At 49.3% G+C, this 14501-nt stretch overlaps 8 protein-coding genes across 8 annotated transcripts; 4 read left to right on the forward strand and 4 right to left on the reverse strand.

Annotated features, from left to right (window-relative positions):
* Positions 1 to 172: 172 nt before the first annotated feature.
* On the reverse strand, positions 173 to 2044 carry ASPVEDRAFT_132254 (putative protein kinase C substrate; the record flags this gene model as incomplete). The annotated part of the gene is made up of 3 exons (XM_040806901.1): positions 173 to 825; positions 875 to 1819; positions 1936 to 2044. The coding sequence occupies 3 exons, from the start codon at positions 2042 to 2044 to the stop codon at positions 173 to 175; spliced, it is 1707 nt and encodes a 568-aa protein (XP_040668639.1).
* Positions 2045 to 2313: 269 nt separating this feature from the next.
* Positions 2314 to 3401, forward strand: ASPVEDRAFT_53472 (uncharacterized protein; the record flags this gene model as incomplete). Its single annotated transcript, XM_040814795.1, has 3 exons — positions 2314 to 2333; positions 2390 to 2864; positions 2910 to 3401. The coding sequence occupies 3 exons, from the start codon at positions 2314 to 2316 to the stop codon at positions 3399 to 3401; spliced, it is 987 nt and encodes a 328-aa protein (XP_040668640.1).
* An 831-nt stretch (positions 3402 to 4232) lies between these two features.
* ASPVEDRAFT_131535 (cytochrome P450) lies at positions 4233 to 5804 on the forward strand (the record flags this gene model as incomplete). Its single annotated transcript, XM_040806824.1, has 2 exons — positions 4233 to 5369; positions 5445 to 5804. 2 exons carry the CDS (start codon positions 4233 to 4235, stop codon positions 5802 to 5804), a joined length of 1497 nt encoding a protein of 498 aa, XP_040668641.1.
* A 216-nt stretch (positions 5805 to 6020) lies between these two features.
* ASPVEDRAFT_42404 (mitochondrial 54S ribosomal mL50 protein) lies at positions 6021 to 7583 on the reverse strand. The gene is made up of 3 exons (XM_040812580.1): positions 7111 to 7583; positions 6564 to 7005; positions 6021 to 6504 (listed from the first exon to the last, which is right to left on the reverse strand). The coding sequence occupies exons 1-3, from the start codon at positions 7566 to 7568 to the stop codon at positions 6229 to 6231; spliced, it is 1176 nt and encodes a 391-aa protein (XP_040668642.1). The 5' UTR covers positions 7569 to 7583; the 3' UTR covers positions 6021 to 6228.
* A 127-nt stretch (positions 7584 to 7710) lies between these two features.
* Positions 7711 to 9543, reverse strand: ASPVEDRAFT_42405 (thiolase family protein). The gene is made up of 2 exons (XM_040812581.1): positions 9166 to 9543; positions 7711 to 9103 (listed from the first exon to the last, which is right to left on the reverse strand). The coding sequence occupies exon 2, from the start codon at positions 9070 to 9072 to the stop codon at positions 7831 to 7833; it is 1242 nt and encodes a 413-aa protein (XP_040668643.1). The 5' UTR covers positions 9073 to 9103; positions 9166 to 9543; the 3' UTR covers positions 7711 to 7830.
* A 466-nt stretch (positions 9544 to 10009) lies between these two features.
* Positions 10010 to 10975, reverse strand: ASPVEDRAFT_84354 (uncharacterized protein; the record flags this gene model as incomplete). Its single annotated transcript, XM_040817525.1, has 2 exons — positions 10010 to 10840; positions 10895 to 10975. 2 exons carry the CDS (start codon positions 10973 to 10975, stop codon positions 10010 to 10012), a joined length of 912 nt encoding a protein of 303 aa, XP_040668644.1.
* Positions 10976 to 11602: 627 nt separating this feature from the next.
* On the forward strand, positions 11603 to 12491 carry ASPVEDRAFT_131591 (uncharacterized protein; the record flags this gene model as incomplete). Its single annotated transcript, XM_040806835.1, has 2 exons — positions 11603 to 11816; positions 11863 to 12491. The coding sequence occupies 2 exons, from the start codon at positions 11603 to 11605 to the stop codon at positions 12489 to 12491; spliced, it is 843 nt and encodes a 280-aa protein (XP_040668645.1).
* A 796-nt stretch (positions 12492 to 13287) lies between these two features.
* ASPVEDRAFT_701764 (uncharacterized protein) lies at positions 13288 to 13886 on the forward strand. The gene has a single exon (XM_040816061.1). The coding sequence runs from the start codon at positions 13363 to 13365 to the stop codon at positions 13708 to 13710; it is 348 nt and encodes a 115-aa protein (XP_040668646.1). The 5' UTR covers positions 13288 to 13362; the 3' UTR covers positions 13711 to 13886.
* The last annotated feature ends 615 nt before the right edge of the window (positions 13887 to 14501 follow it).

The raw sequence follows: 14501 nt of genomic DNA on the forward strand, positions 1-14501 counted from the left end.
CAGGGAACTACAATCCTCTCACCCACGAACCATGGTTCGTTGCAGATTCATTAAACGTTATAGTTAATACGCTCAACCAGGATCAAGTGCTCTGAGAATCCAACGCTGTATGCAATTCAACTAAGTCGTACCTGGTAGAGGTAATGTCCCTGTACATAAACACCTATATCCATCACAGCTCATCCTTGGCCCTTGGAGCCACGTTTCCGGGCTCTTCCCCGCCGGCGCAAACAGCCGGTGTCGTAGCTCTCATCGAATACACACATTTCTCATCCTCGGCGACCTTCAGGATCTCATCGTTCTCACCGCACTCCAGGATAACGGTTGTCGATCGAGCCGGTCCATTCCAGCAGCCTTGGCCCTTGGTGTATTCTAGAGTCGTCCTGGGAACCTGGATGATTTCGCCGGTTTCGTTCAGCTCATCGATGTTGACGGTTGAGATGCGGTCGAACTTGCCCATCCGCGCGGTGGATCCGCCCTTCTTGGGAATTTGCTTCGTCTGGTCGAGGAAACAGTGCTCATAAGTGTACTCGCCAGCATCCTTCTGGACGCAGACGCCTTTGAGGGCACGGAAGATGGAGGCGACACCGTAGTCAGTTTCAAGGTCCTTCTCGTGTCCCTTGAGTTGGTTCTTCAGGTCACTGATATCCTTCTCTGCAGCCTTGACAGCGTCGCGGGCCTGTGTCACTGCTTTGGACTCAGATTCAGTTTCTTGATCCTTGGGAGGCAGGATGCCGCTCTCTTCGAGGACAGCCGTAACGAGGTCGACTTTGCTTTCTATGAATGAAACAAGAGACGGGGGTAAGTAGGCGGCGAGTTTGTAAACTAGGTATCCGGTTAGCTTTATGCCACATGATGAAGAGGTTGAACATACTAGCACTAGGTTCATCATCACCCTCGTTCTCCCACTTCTCCCAGTTTATTCCCGATTGTTCATTGTCCGCTTGAGATATCGTATCCCAATCACTATCGCGTTCACTGTTTAGAATAGTCTCCACAGTTCCTCGGGCAGCGTAGTCCTCCCAGCCGCGCACAGCGCGCTTGACTCCCTCATCGTTAAAGTTCGGGTTGTACTCGACCTTGAACTTGGACAAAATATCCTCAAGCTCCTGAACACGAGACCGAATTTCATCCCTCTCTTTACGTACGTCGACCAACGCATTCCGGAGTTCTTCCACACGGCCCTTGGCGAGTTGAGTAAGGACGTTCACCTTGCCCGCTTTCTTCCCCCTCACAACCTTACTCTCTTCCTTCTTCTTGACTTCCTCGAGGTCAGCTTCCAGACTCTTCAGCTTAATCTCGTTGCTCTCAATCTCGATCTTGAGCGCAGCGATCTGATCCTCGACTTCCTTCTGCTGCCTGCCCGCATCCACAAGTATATCCCGCTTCTTCTTCAGAGCCGCCGTCATAGATTTCTGTCTATTTTCCTCCTTCTTGCGCCATTCCTTGCCAATCTCCTTGCACTTGTCCTCACATTTCGTGCCTCCAACTCGAGCCCACTCGTCGCTTCCATCACAGCAAAGTTCGTAGTCGCAGATACCGTCATTGACCCGCTGGAAGGGCAGATAAGATGGCTTATGACCCTTATTCTTACAGTAGAATCCCGGAAGCGCCGCCTTGAGCTCATCGTTGGAATGGCCGGGAAGGTGGGCGACATTCAATGGAGCGTTGCCGGACAGGTGGGCACACGCTGCTGTCCCAGGTTCGTCACTGCCATCCGGACAATCGCAGAAATCATCGTTCACAGCGGAAAATGGAATTTGGACCGCGGGGTGGGAGATGCACGAGAAGGTGGTGGTGTCTTTGTAGAACTTGGCAACTGTCGGAGACGAGCGATGTTAGTCTAGAACTCAACGTTGTTATTGTCCATCATTGAAGCCTCGAAGCTCCAATAACGAAATGCAGGTGTACATCTGTCTCATAAACAGTACTCACATTCTGGCCCGACTCCGCGGGGTCGAGCAGGATCATCCCCAGCAGCAGCAACCAGCGTCGAGGACGCTGCGAAGCTCACCAGAATGAGCGATTTCCGAGAAAGAATCATCGTTACCACATCGAGTTTTCCCCCAATGTCAGGTAACAGCAAGTGCCAGAGGTGCACGATACTCCTCCACTAGCGATGGGAATGCGGAGGTGCTCAACACGGACAGTCCTTGGGGTTCTGGCCAGCTGTTGACAACCTTGGAGAAGCCGATCTGGGGAACTATGCGCTTAGTCATCGTCCCGCGGCGGCGTGTGGCAAAGAGCAACCATGAGAACTTGAAGTCGACAACTATTTTCAACTACACCAGCTGCGAGTTAATCTCTGCCAATATGGGTAATGATGGTGGCAGGTAAGTGCTTGTTTTCAGCAGCAATGTTTGCAGCTCTAATTAGCGTACGCTCTTAGTATCCCAACCCGCCGCGAGCTCGTCCGCGAGGCCGCCCGCAACCCCAGTACGGCGCAGCTAAAAGAAACCCAGCGTGAGCTCCTAGAGCATTTATGGGCGACCTGTCCGTTGTCGCATAAGCAACTTCTACGACCTATTGTATCCGACTGCGCGGGAAACATGTACAACAAGGATGCGGTCCTAAAATTCCTTCTTCCTGGCGACGAGGTGGAGGGCATCAGCTCGAAGGCTGATTGCGAGGAGATGCTGGCCGGTCGAGTTAAAGGTCTGCGGGATGTCGTCGAGTTGAAGTTTGAGATTGACACAGAGGGCGATGGACACCCGAGTGCGAAGCTTGACAAGAGGGAGAGCTGGCTCTGTCCCGTTACCGCGAAGCAATTGGGGCCGAACGTCAAGTCGGTTTATCTTGTGCCATGCGGTCACGTTTTCTCAGATGAGGCGGTCCGTCAGTTAAAGGAGGATAAATGCCTCCAGGTAAGGAATTCTACACGCCTCTAGAGACCCGGCTAACGTCTTCAGTGCAATGAACCTTACACCGAGGACAACGTCATTCCCATCCTTCCCACGAAGGTTGAGGACAAGCAGAAGCTTATCGCGAGATCCCAGCGACTAGCCGACCAGGGTCTCACGCACTCATTGAAAAAGGCCCCTGGGTCGAAAAAGCGTAAGAACAAGGCCAACGGCGATTCAGCCACTGCCTCTGAGACCAAGACTTCCAACGGGGATGCTTCATCAAAGACCACGGTCACAAAGGACACACCATCAGCCCCAAGCCGGAGCAATACATCTACCCCTACATCATCAGCGCCAAATGGGATCAAAAATGCGTCGACGGCAATGTTGACTGCGCGAGTTCTGGAAGAAGAGAATGAAAAAAAGAAGCGGCGCAAGCTGATGGGTGCGAACGACAATATCAGCAGTCTTTTCAAGAAAGACTCCAAAGATACACAATACAAAAATACTGATTTCATGACGAGAGGATTCTCGCTACCTGCAGCTTCGAAGAAATGATGTTTTCAATGTCTTTTTCACGGCGTTAGGTCTGGAATTTTGGAGTACGAAATCAGTTATTAAACGGGTGGGTTACTTTCTTCAATTCAGCTTTTGTTTTTCTTTTCTGAGAGTGCAAAGACACATGTGCACTTTTGAGATGTTCCCTTTCTATTTCCATCTTCAGCTTAGCATGGCGTCGACTCTTCCTCAGTAGAGCTAGGACATCTTTACAACCACAAGCAGATGGACGACTTATTTTCAAGTAATGATAAGACAGCTAGCTAGACCAAGACCTCGGGCCATGAGCCGTTTGAGGACAAGCTGTGCACCATCTGGCCAGGTAGCAGGTACGAAGTACCTCCCTAGACGAAAGTCGAAAGGAATGACAAGCTCTAAAAACACCGTTACTCCTTGTTGCACGGACACGGGACTATTCCCTGTCAGTTCTCAAACCAACGATAGCCTGTCTGGCTAGGATGCTCTATGAACAGATCAGAGGCATAATGGTTTTGTGCCCTAGTTTCTTCCCCACCACACGGGCATGGCATGCATCGAGGGCAGCTTTGCATTGTAGGTGGACGCAAAATATGGTATCGCAACGGGGATATAATGCATGACTACCTTGCATAAAATGTACTATGATGTAGATGATACTAGTCTTTCCGTGTGACTGTCTGCTCCACCACCCCCGCTCGTTAGATCTTCGCGGTGCATAATATCGCGATGCATAATAATAATGCCTTTGACCTAGGTGTTGCCCAACTATTTAGGAGCGGCCATGCCCTCCGGTGGAGTGCACGCAACCGTTGTCTCAGGTTTCGTCTAATCATTCGTTTCGCTTCTGTCACCATGATTTCAAGGCTCATACTGTTGACCGTTGTGACCTTTTGCCTCTACATCTCCATTGTTGCCACATGGTACCTTCTCCTTCACCCACTGCGGCGGGTTCCAGGCCCTAAGCTATGGATACTCTTTCCGATCCTTAGATACATTTCAGGCATCCACGGCAATTTTGACAAGGACTTACGTCGGTTCCATATTAGATATGGTCCAGCTGTCCGGTTCGACCGAAACGAAGTGTCCTTTATCACCGCAGATGCATGGAGGGAAATCTACGGCCATGGACATCGCCAGCTCCCCAAGGCCCAGGCCTCAACTGCCAACAAATTCGACATAATCTCATCGGACGACTATAACCATTCTCGCTACCGCAAGTCACTTTCTCATGCCTTCTCTGCCCGGGGTCTTCAGGCCCAGGAGCCTCTCCTCAATAGTTACGTTGACAAGCTGGTTACGCGCTTGAAGGCAGTCGCTGAATCAAGGCTACCGGCCGACATGGCCAAGTGGTACAATCTTACCACCTTCGATATGATCGGTGATCTAGCCTTTGGGGAGCCTTTCGGCGGACTAGACAGTTCGGAGTATCACCACTGGGTGGCGCTCGTTTTCCAGGCTATCAAGGCAGTTTCGTACATTAGGCTGAAGGACGCGTATCCTTTGGTCTTTCGGATCATTCGCTCCTTTATGTCTAGAGGTAACAAAATAGTTGAGGACAGGAAGAAGCAGCTTTTACACACCAGGATAACAGTTCAGAAGAGGCTCCAGAATGCGTCTGCTTATAACAGACACGACTTCATGGATTCGATGCTGCGCCACCGGGGGGAGAAGGACGGGCTGAGTGACCTGGAGCTCGAGGCCAATTCAAATATCCTTATCATTGCAGGAAGTGAAACCACTGCTACTCTGCTATCAGGAATCACATACTATTTGCTACGGAATCCCGAGGTTCTGGCAAAGGCAACAAGCGAAGTTCGCGCTGTGATGAATAAAGAGTCCGATATTACCTTTCAAAAGGTCTCTGCTGAGCTTCCATACATGCTGGCTTGTTTCGAAGAGGCCTTTAGGTTATATCCTCCAGTCCCGACAGGTCTACCTCGGCGAACTATATCCCCTGTCAATATCGCTGGATTCGACTTACCCATCGGAGTAAGCCCTAACAAGTCCCCTCTCATCCCGTTCGAAGAAAGCAGAAAAACCAGGTCTAACACCCTCCACTCACAGACAACAGTATTCGTCCACCAGTCGGGAGCATACCAATCTCCAGCCAACTTCCACGACCCGCAGCGCTTCATCCCAGAGCGCTGGCTGCCAGAAAGCAAGAGAGACCCAGCTTCACCATTCTACTCGGACAACCGCGATGTTCTCCAACCATTTTCTGTAGGGCCCAGAAATTGTATTGGGAGGAATCTTGCTTTTGCTGAGATGCGTATCATTTTTGCACGAATTCTCTGGAATTTCGACCTTGAGCTGTGCGAGGAGAGTGCTAATTGGGGGGACCAGAAGTCGTACGTTGTGTGGGAGAAAGTGCCGTTGATGTGTAAATTGACGCTGCGAGAGAACAGCCCGGGTTCGGATGAGTAGGTGTTTATTCATCGTACCCAGGAAAAGACCACAAAAAGTTTCTTTGTTCTGTATTTAAGGCATCTAATTGAAGAGTCCTGGTATGATCCAAAGTTGTCTGCCTGTTCCCCAACCAGGAAGCCCTAATGCCTCTTCACACGTGACCATATATCCGTACAGATTACAGTCAGACTGCTCGACAAAGTTGACAAATTGGAGATGGATAGGCCCTCGGTATATATTATTGGATATACAACCCATCTAGTGGCCATACGCCGTTCGTTACGGTGCGTGTCATCGACAAATCTCCTATATAAACATATTATATCATTCCAATGGTTTAAACATAAATCTGCTGCTATTGTACACAATAAGTAAATCTTGGGAAACGACATGCTACAAGAACTGGATAAGGGGGTTTGATTTTGGATCCCAGACGACAAAATCATTCGATGAGACCTCTCGCACGAAGCTCAGCGTCAATGATCTTCTTCCGTCCAAACTCCTCGTCTTGGTGCCACGGCTTCTGTTTCTTTCCGAAGATCTTGACGTTGGGTAGACTCTGAAGTTCCTCATTAGCTTCGAGATGGTCGATAAGTTTCTTCGGTTTCGGTGCCGTCTCTTTATTAACGTGGCTCATGACGTGCTGGACTGTGCTGATCGACTCGATAGTAGGGTCCGGGAAGTAGTGGCCGGTTAGTTGCGAGAATCGTTTCAGGAACTGTGAATCACCTAAGTCAGCACATGTATACCGGCAGAAAAAGACCTCACTAGACTTACAGCGAACTTCATCGCCGGGTCAGCCAATGACAAGGAGAGGTAGCCCTTGTCCTTGACATCCCGATATCCAAAGAAGGCGAACTTCTTAGGCGGCCCAGCAGCCTCAACTTCTTCAATCTCTTCCGTTTCGGCATTCTCAACATCCTCTTCAGCAGCTTCTTCCGGCTGGGTGGACTCGTTCTGACCTCCGATCTGCTGGAAGATATAGACGAGTGCTTCCTCCGTTTTCTTATCCGGGTATTCCAGAGCCGAGTTCCACTGGCCACTCGGCTGGATCTTACAGTTCAACATCAACTCGAAAACGGCCTTCTCGTGTTCAACGACGTCGCAAATGCGGGCGAGGGGCTTGTCCAGGGAGTGCATCAAGCACAATTCGACGGCGGCTTGATGGGCAGCCAGGGCCAATTGTCCGGGCTTTGTGACGCGGCGGTTAGAGAAAAAGCTGGTATATATATTAGCATTCCGTACTACGAATTAGGCCCTCCCACCGCAAAGATCGAGTCCATCTGAAGAACTGAGAAAAGGCAGGGATCAAGCGTGAACGTACGAATTGTATGCATCAGCCTCACTAGGAGGATAATCGCTCCACTTCCCAAGGTGTCCGATACGCTCAAGTCCCTCCCAGGTCGTCGCAGGCTCGTAAGCAGAGCTTCCCTCGGGCACAGCTTCCTCCGCAGCGGTCTCGACGGCAGCATTCTGCGTCTCCGCGGGCGTAGCCTCCACACCCTGGTCCTCTCTCGCCGCCTGGCTTCTCTTGAACTTCTTTTCAAACACACCTTCTCCACCGTATGGATCCTTCAAACCGGGCGGGTTATCGGTGCCCCAGATCTTGCGGCGCACACGTTCGGTGATCGGGGTGGAGGAGTCGGAGGCATTGCGAAGAAATTGACGGGCGACGAAGGGCCGTGGGCGCGCTTCCTGTCTGCAGACCGAGCAGACGTATCGGGTTCGAGATCCCTGGAGAGGAGTGGCCTCCAGGTTCAACAATCGCAGAGAGGAGCGCATGGTTGCGATGTTGGGTGATTGGCTTGTTAACATGCAACAACTGGAGAAAAGTTTACGGAAGCCAAAAAGCGGAGCACGTGACCATGTTTTATAGGCTTGGCATTTTGAGCCACCACCGGCAAATCTTCCAAATCCCAAAAAACGAGGGCAAATAATTTATCACGCGGAATATTTCAAAAATATAGTCTTTTTTTTACAGAGAAAATTGCTTATGTACAGGTATCTGACGCTAAAATCATTATGTGGAGATCCTATGGAGGATTTACTCCCGAACAAACATACCCGCCATTCCCATGCCAGTTCCGATGCACATGCTAACAACACCGACTTCCTGGCCGGTGCGCTCGAGTTCTGGCAAGAGAGTTGCGAGCTGCCTAGCTCCAGTGGCACCAAGAGGGTGGCCGATGGCAATGGCACCACCCTTGGGGTTAATCTTGGCCTCGTCAATCCCCAGCTTGCGAGCGCAGTAGAGGGCCTGAGAGGCAAAAGCCTCGTTGAGCTCCCAGATTCCAACATCTGAAACATTCACATCAAGGAGTTGGAGGAGCTTAGGGATAGCAACCGCGGGGCCAACACCCATCTCATCGGGGGCACACCCGGCCACGGCAGTGCCGACCCAACGGGCCTTGATGGACGAAGTCAGACCGAGCTCAGTAGCTGTAGAGCGGCGCATCAATAAGGTGGCGGCGGCACCGTCGCTGACTTGGGAGCTGTTCCCAGCGGTACTGGTACCGGTCGCTGAGAAAGCCGGCTTCAGCGAAGCCATCTTCTCGACGGAGATGTTGGGGCGGACTCCGTCGTCCTTGCTAACGGTAACCTCCTTAGGAGGAGCATCAGGGTTCTCGGCGTCGTAAGAAAGGGTCTTTACGGGGACAATTTCGGAATCGAACAGTCCGCTGTTTTGCGCAGCTGTGGCCTTCTTGTGGGAGTTGGCTGCGAACACGTCTTGATCCTCCCTGCTGACACCGTAGCGAGACGCAACATTCTCAGAAGTGATGCCCATGGGCATAATACAGTCTCTTGAGTCCTTGGAAGGCGAGTCCTTGAGCTCGGGCCACAAAACAGTAGGGATGGCACGAGAGCCGTAGTTCCGGGTCATGGACTCCATTCCACCACCGACACCAACGTTGAGAGCACCAGCGCGGATGCTGTTTCCGACTGTCGAGATGGCGGCCAGACCTGACGAGCATTGTCTGTTGATCGTGTGGAAGGGAACAGTGTGAGGGAAGCCTGCGTGGATCTGGGCCATGCGACCTGCTTTCGCACCACCAAGCTCCTGGAGGACGGAACCGATGCAGACATCCTCAATTAAGGCCGGATCGAGGTTCGGGTTTGCCTCGAGCGTCGCTTTTAGCACATGAGAAAGCAGCTCCTCCGGGTAGGCATCCTTGAAACCGCCCTTCTTTGCGCGGGTGACGGGAGTGCGGAGAGACGACAGGATAACAATATCCGATGGCGATTTTTGGAGGACCTGGCGAATGCCTCGTGGGACTGGAGAAGCCATGATTTAAATACGTCTTCGACTAGGTAAACTCCTATATTCGCCTCCAATAGTCAGATCTCAATTATTCAATGCAAAGGTTGAGGGTTCAGGTACCCACAGGGATATATCCGAAAGAAGCTTGCTGGCGCGGAAGAGATAATCTAAGGGCAGACCACCTCACAAACTCCTCAATGGAGGTATGGGATGTCGAAGAATAATTATAATGGAGGATGGATCGTCCAGAAGGAATTCTGGAGCTTGGGCTCCATTATTCTTAAGAGACAGAGCCGTCCCCAAGTTGCCATCGAATTGCCGGCAGTGAAGATCGGCTAAGTGCTCTGCCGCTGAAAAGATTGGGGAGATGTGGGGGAAGTCGGGAGGGTCTCATAGCCGGCAAACCGCATCGGGAAACACCATTCCTCTTCTGAATCCCCAGATGTCCTCAAAGTGACTCCCGAGCTTTATAACAAACACGTAAAGAACCGAGTATCCCCATACTGTCTTCATCCCAGTCGATTATGGCGGCAGCCGCAACAGCTTCGCACTATATACCAGAGCCCGCCATCCGATGACGGATTATGTCAGCCGGTTCGGATAGCAACAAACTACACGCATCGGAAGCGGACGGATAATTATAGAATCGAGAAAGTCAATATAAGAACCGAAGCACTACGCAGTACGTATTCTACTCCATAATTATGCGGGGTGATTCTGGGTAGGTATGCTCTCAATCAAATTCTGTGAGGTCTTTATTAATAATGTTCTGGTATCCCTTGATATGCAATATGACCATCGTGAGCGGCGCTCCAAAACTCCTGGTATCCATGAGAGGTAATAATCAACAAGTACCCCAGATAACGCCGTGCATTCGTAAAATCGTTAAATAAAAATACCGACCGATAAGCCCAAGCAGTCACTCTTTGTGAACCCGGAGGTGAGGGCTTGAAGAATAAAAGTGTCAGCACCCAATGATATGGCTGTAATGTCCAGGCACTTTACGACGACATTTGTCGCAGTCGGCACGATAGCCCATTGAGAATCCCGGCTTTTTGGGCGGCTTGAGGTGCCCATTTGGCTTTATATTCGCTTGACCCGGTAGGTCCAGCGATGACAGCCGCTGCCGCATGTCAGCAGCCTCAGCATCCATGGCGGACGAATTCCCCGATCCCAGCGACGGAAGCGATTCTATAGGAGAGATGTCATATACCATTTCTGAATCATCCGAGGAGTCTTTCGCGCCTGGTATGCCATCTCCATTATCGCTCACTGGGCTAAGCAGGCGCGGGCAACGCCACCATAGGGTATCCCCGGTTAACTGAACAGAATGACTGGGAGATATCGTAGAGTCGGATACCGATATTATAGGGAGGGTTGGCTGTTGTGAATTAAACGAATCGCATGGCGTTGCTGCGATGTGGCTTGGACTGGGTGAATGGTGGATAATACTATGCGTGTTTGATGAATGGTTCCGTGCATCCCCATCAAACACAGAGGCTGGCAGCTGGTTTTTCGCGTCTTTGTTTATCGAACCTGAATCTTCCGATACGTCCATGTCCATGGACGCGTCGAAGTCGAACCCAGAGGCATGAGAGCTTCGTTGGAACAACTGGGATTTATTGAGGTTCGGGCTAGAAAGGTATAGGCTGTCGGAATCATCTTCGGAGGAGGTTTCGACAGGAGTCAACGCGGAGTATGGATAGACTGAGAGCGGGTTTCGCGGACTTGCTTCGACGAGCTTCGAGCTCTGGCCAGCCTTCCGAGGACTGCGTAGAGGCAGGGAACGGTGCTTCTATAAGTTTGGTTGTTAGACGATACCAGCTCAGCTTATGCCATAGACACGAACCTTCTTCTCTCGGAATAAGTCCACATTGTAGGCGGGAAACTCCTCGTGTTCCCTCTGGCGCTTTGAGGAAAGGCAAGACATGGGGCTCTTGATGTCGAACAGGGAAAAGGCTGGTGAAGGAAGAATCGACTAGGAGTTGTGGTCCATCTAACACGAGCACTGCGCTTGGTTGGAAGTCGGCGAACGTTAACTCAAGTGGACCCGGGGGATCCACGGTCGAACGGCAGTATGAAACTGTCAAATTATATACGAATCATATTAATGGCGAGGGACATAAGGTGTGATCTGGGGTCGAAGCTGTTCCCAAATGTCTCCGAGCACGAACAGTCTACTCCAGAAAAGGCAGGCACTAAATTCAGCTGTGGATCTTAAGTGACCTTAATACACGTATTTATGTATTGGGCCGTATCACTTATTACCAGTACATCTACAGAGTCGCCGGCGAGGACTCCCACCAGGGTTAACTCTTACAACAATCCAATAATAATCAGTTTAATTTTAAATGCATCCATAAGTCTATACTAAGCTTCGTGGCGGGGTAGCGGTTATAGCCTTTGATTTCCGAGCTGCCTTTGGAGCTCCGTCGCTGATGATGTCAATACCACCTGACCCGAGAGGAGCCTCTACTTAAACTATTAGTGGTAGTACTACTTCTACCGTTGAGTGTCTGAGTACTTGATCTGCAATATTCGCACAAGTCAAGAAATTATGGCTGCTCTACGATCTGGATTTGCTATCGTGACTCCTGCCTCGCGAGGTTTGGGATTCGCTCTTGCGCAGCAGTTATTAGCTCACACAAGCCTGCCTGTCATTGCGACGGCACGGAAAGACTGTGAAGAAGTGCGGGACCGATTGCTGGAGATCAAGAATGAGGCCCCAGCTGCGGAAAAGAGACTCAAGGTTCTCAAGGTCGATGTAACTGGTATTGGTTCATCGCTCACCTATTGTTTTCGGCTAAATATATGCAGATGAATCCACTGTATCTGAGATGGCCTCGACTCTCCATGAGCTCTACCCTGATACTTCTCTTCGACTCGCCATCACAGTTCCCGGAGTTCTTCACGTTGAGAAATCCCCAGTCGATATTGATGCTCAAGATGCATTAGATAGCTTCAAGATCAACGCGCTGGGACAAATGTTATTAATGAAGCATCTATCAGAATTCCTCCCGAAGAGATCATCGCCAGAGTTCCAAGACGAGCAACAATCTTCCGAACGGGACAGTCCTCTGTGGCATCTGAATCTACCCCGCTCGCATGCAATATATGCGATGATGGCAGCCAGGATCGGATCTATTTCCGATAACGCCTCGGGAGGATGGTATTCCTACCGTGCTAGTAAGGCGGCAGTTTTCCAACTAGCGAAGACGTTCGACTTTTATTTGCAGTCCCGAAGCAACGAGCGTGCTATGGCGATTGCGATGCACCCTGGAACTGTCCATACAGATTTCACCCAGCACTACTGGAATAGTAGGCAGATGCTGCAGCCTGAAGAGTCCGCTGTTAAGCTTTTGCGAGTTTTGTGTTCAATGGGGACTGGTGCGAACGAGGGAAGAGGTCGATGCTGGGACTGGAGAGGCCAGGAGATATTACCATAGTTCGATAGCCCCTCCAGTCACTGATAAAGATCGCGCCCTGAGTTTCCGTTCCGTCTAAAATCAGCTTCAATCATTTGCCTTTGTTGCTGCGTTCTTGCAAATATCGTGCTAGAGCTCACCAGGCCCTTTCTCAAAATGACTAATGGTCTCAGTATTGAGTTTCGTTCGTTGAACGTTGAGGGCACTGGATATTCATCGTGGAAGCAGGTTTATTTGGGTATAAAATCACAGAGCTCTCAGATGAGTTATACTAATTGTTTACTATTCAATGCCTCTTAAATGAGGAGGTACTGCAAGCTTGATCTACGGCCGGCACGATTGGCGTACTTTGGTAAGAGGGTGGGTGATTTTCATTTATTTTCGTCTTTATTTTTTCGAAATATTTTTCAATCCGCTGTCTCCTTCTACCGGGGTTTTTGGTTGGATTCAAATGGGTTTGACGGCTACAACTTGGTCTCCTGTTAGGGTTATGTAAAATATAAACTTGTATTGATTAAATTAGTTCAGATATTTGAAGTAATTACAATATCCATATATATAGACAACATTTACTAACGATTAAATATGTGTTTTCTACGTTATATTGATGTTTAAAGCAGGATGTCGTTCGTTGGTGTCTCGGATGAAAGAATACTTAGCATAATAATCAGGATTCTTTGTAGTAAGTTCTGCGACAAACTTGACACAAGGTCTTGTTCTAAAATTATGGTTTATACAAAGAAGCCCAACTCTTTGATAGGACTATTACTTAGTATATATATCGAATACTTCTAGTTAACAACTAATTTCGCTCCATATAAACAATCAAAGATCATTTCTGGCCACTTGATGCTTCTTCTACTCACTGTAAGAGCCAATTTCTCATTCACCTATGACGCCACTTAAGAGAGCAGTTAAGAAAATAGCTACTACACTAGCTAAGACACTGTTTAAAAGGCCCGGGCGCCGAAGAACACCACCGAGTCAGTATGATAACCTACCAAAGTTCAGCCGGTTGACGAGCGAGATTCTACAAGAGCTACGCAGAAAAACCGATCACCTACGGCCTCAATTTCGCTATTGGCCTCACAGACTATCCCAACTCGCCCCAGATTATCTCGAAGACTGCTCAATAACTCGCTTGAATGATATCAGAAGGTTCTCTAGACGGGGAGGTGCCGATCTTTCAGATCTTAGAGGTGTATGTTGTTTCGCCCATCTATCAACAGATCAAAATTAATTACTCAATTTCCAGTTTCCACCACCTATGTCTTTTCAGGCATATTCAATAGATCCAAGCTCGTCAGGTTATGGCCACAAGAGAAAGGAGAAGAAAGACAATAAGAAATAAAAGTTGTTTGTCAATGGCTGGCTAGGGGCTCAAGGAATTTCATGTCACCACACGCATTTTTCGACCTTCAAGCCTCAAATTCTTGGTCCCTTACCTATCTTATTTCCATGGTAATATGGTCTGTTCTGGGAATAGAGAAGATTTCTGTACATACAGCTTCGTTTCCTCAGCTTATCATTCCTGCAATATAATAACGATTTGTAAGGCTAGATATCAATTAGGACCATTGCACATCTAATAAATGATAAAATTAGTTATAGTGTGGTCTTTAAATACTGGAACAAAGTGTGAAAGGAGAAGTGGAGTGACAGTACAAGGTGATATATCATGCAGGGAAACAATATATAACTATGTAGGGCTCTGGTTATGGAGAAAATTGATACAGGTAAAATTCCCTCCGCCAACGCCCTTCCCATCTCATGGAGCCTTTATATGCACATAGGGAGCACGGTATACGCAAGTTCTACTGAAGTGGCTTGGAAATATTTACTCCAAGTGACTCTGAAACTGCTGTTAAATTATCACCATCTGAGCCTTCAACATATCCCGGAGTCTCTTCTATTAATAACTCTAAAATACGAAGAGCTCGTATTTCCGAAATCCGAAGAGTATCTTTGCTACAGATATGGCTCTGATTTGATCAAAACTGACCATGCCCCTCGTATGAGAAGATAAGCTGG

This window comes from Aspergillus versicolor (genome assembly GCF_001890125.1).
Source record: "Aspergillus versicolor CBS 583.65 unplaced genomic scaffold ASPVEscaffold_5, whole genome shotgun sequence".
In the NCBI taxonomy this organism is placed as follows: Eukaryota; Fungi; Ascomycota; class Eurotiomycetes; order Eurotiales; family Aspergillaceae; genus Aspergillus; species Aspergillus versicolor.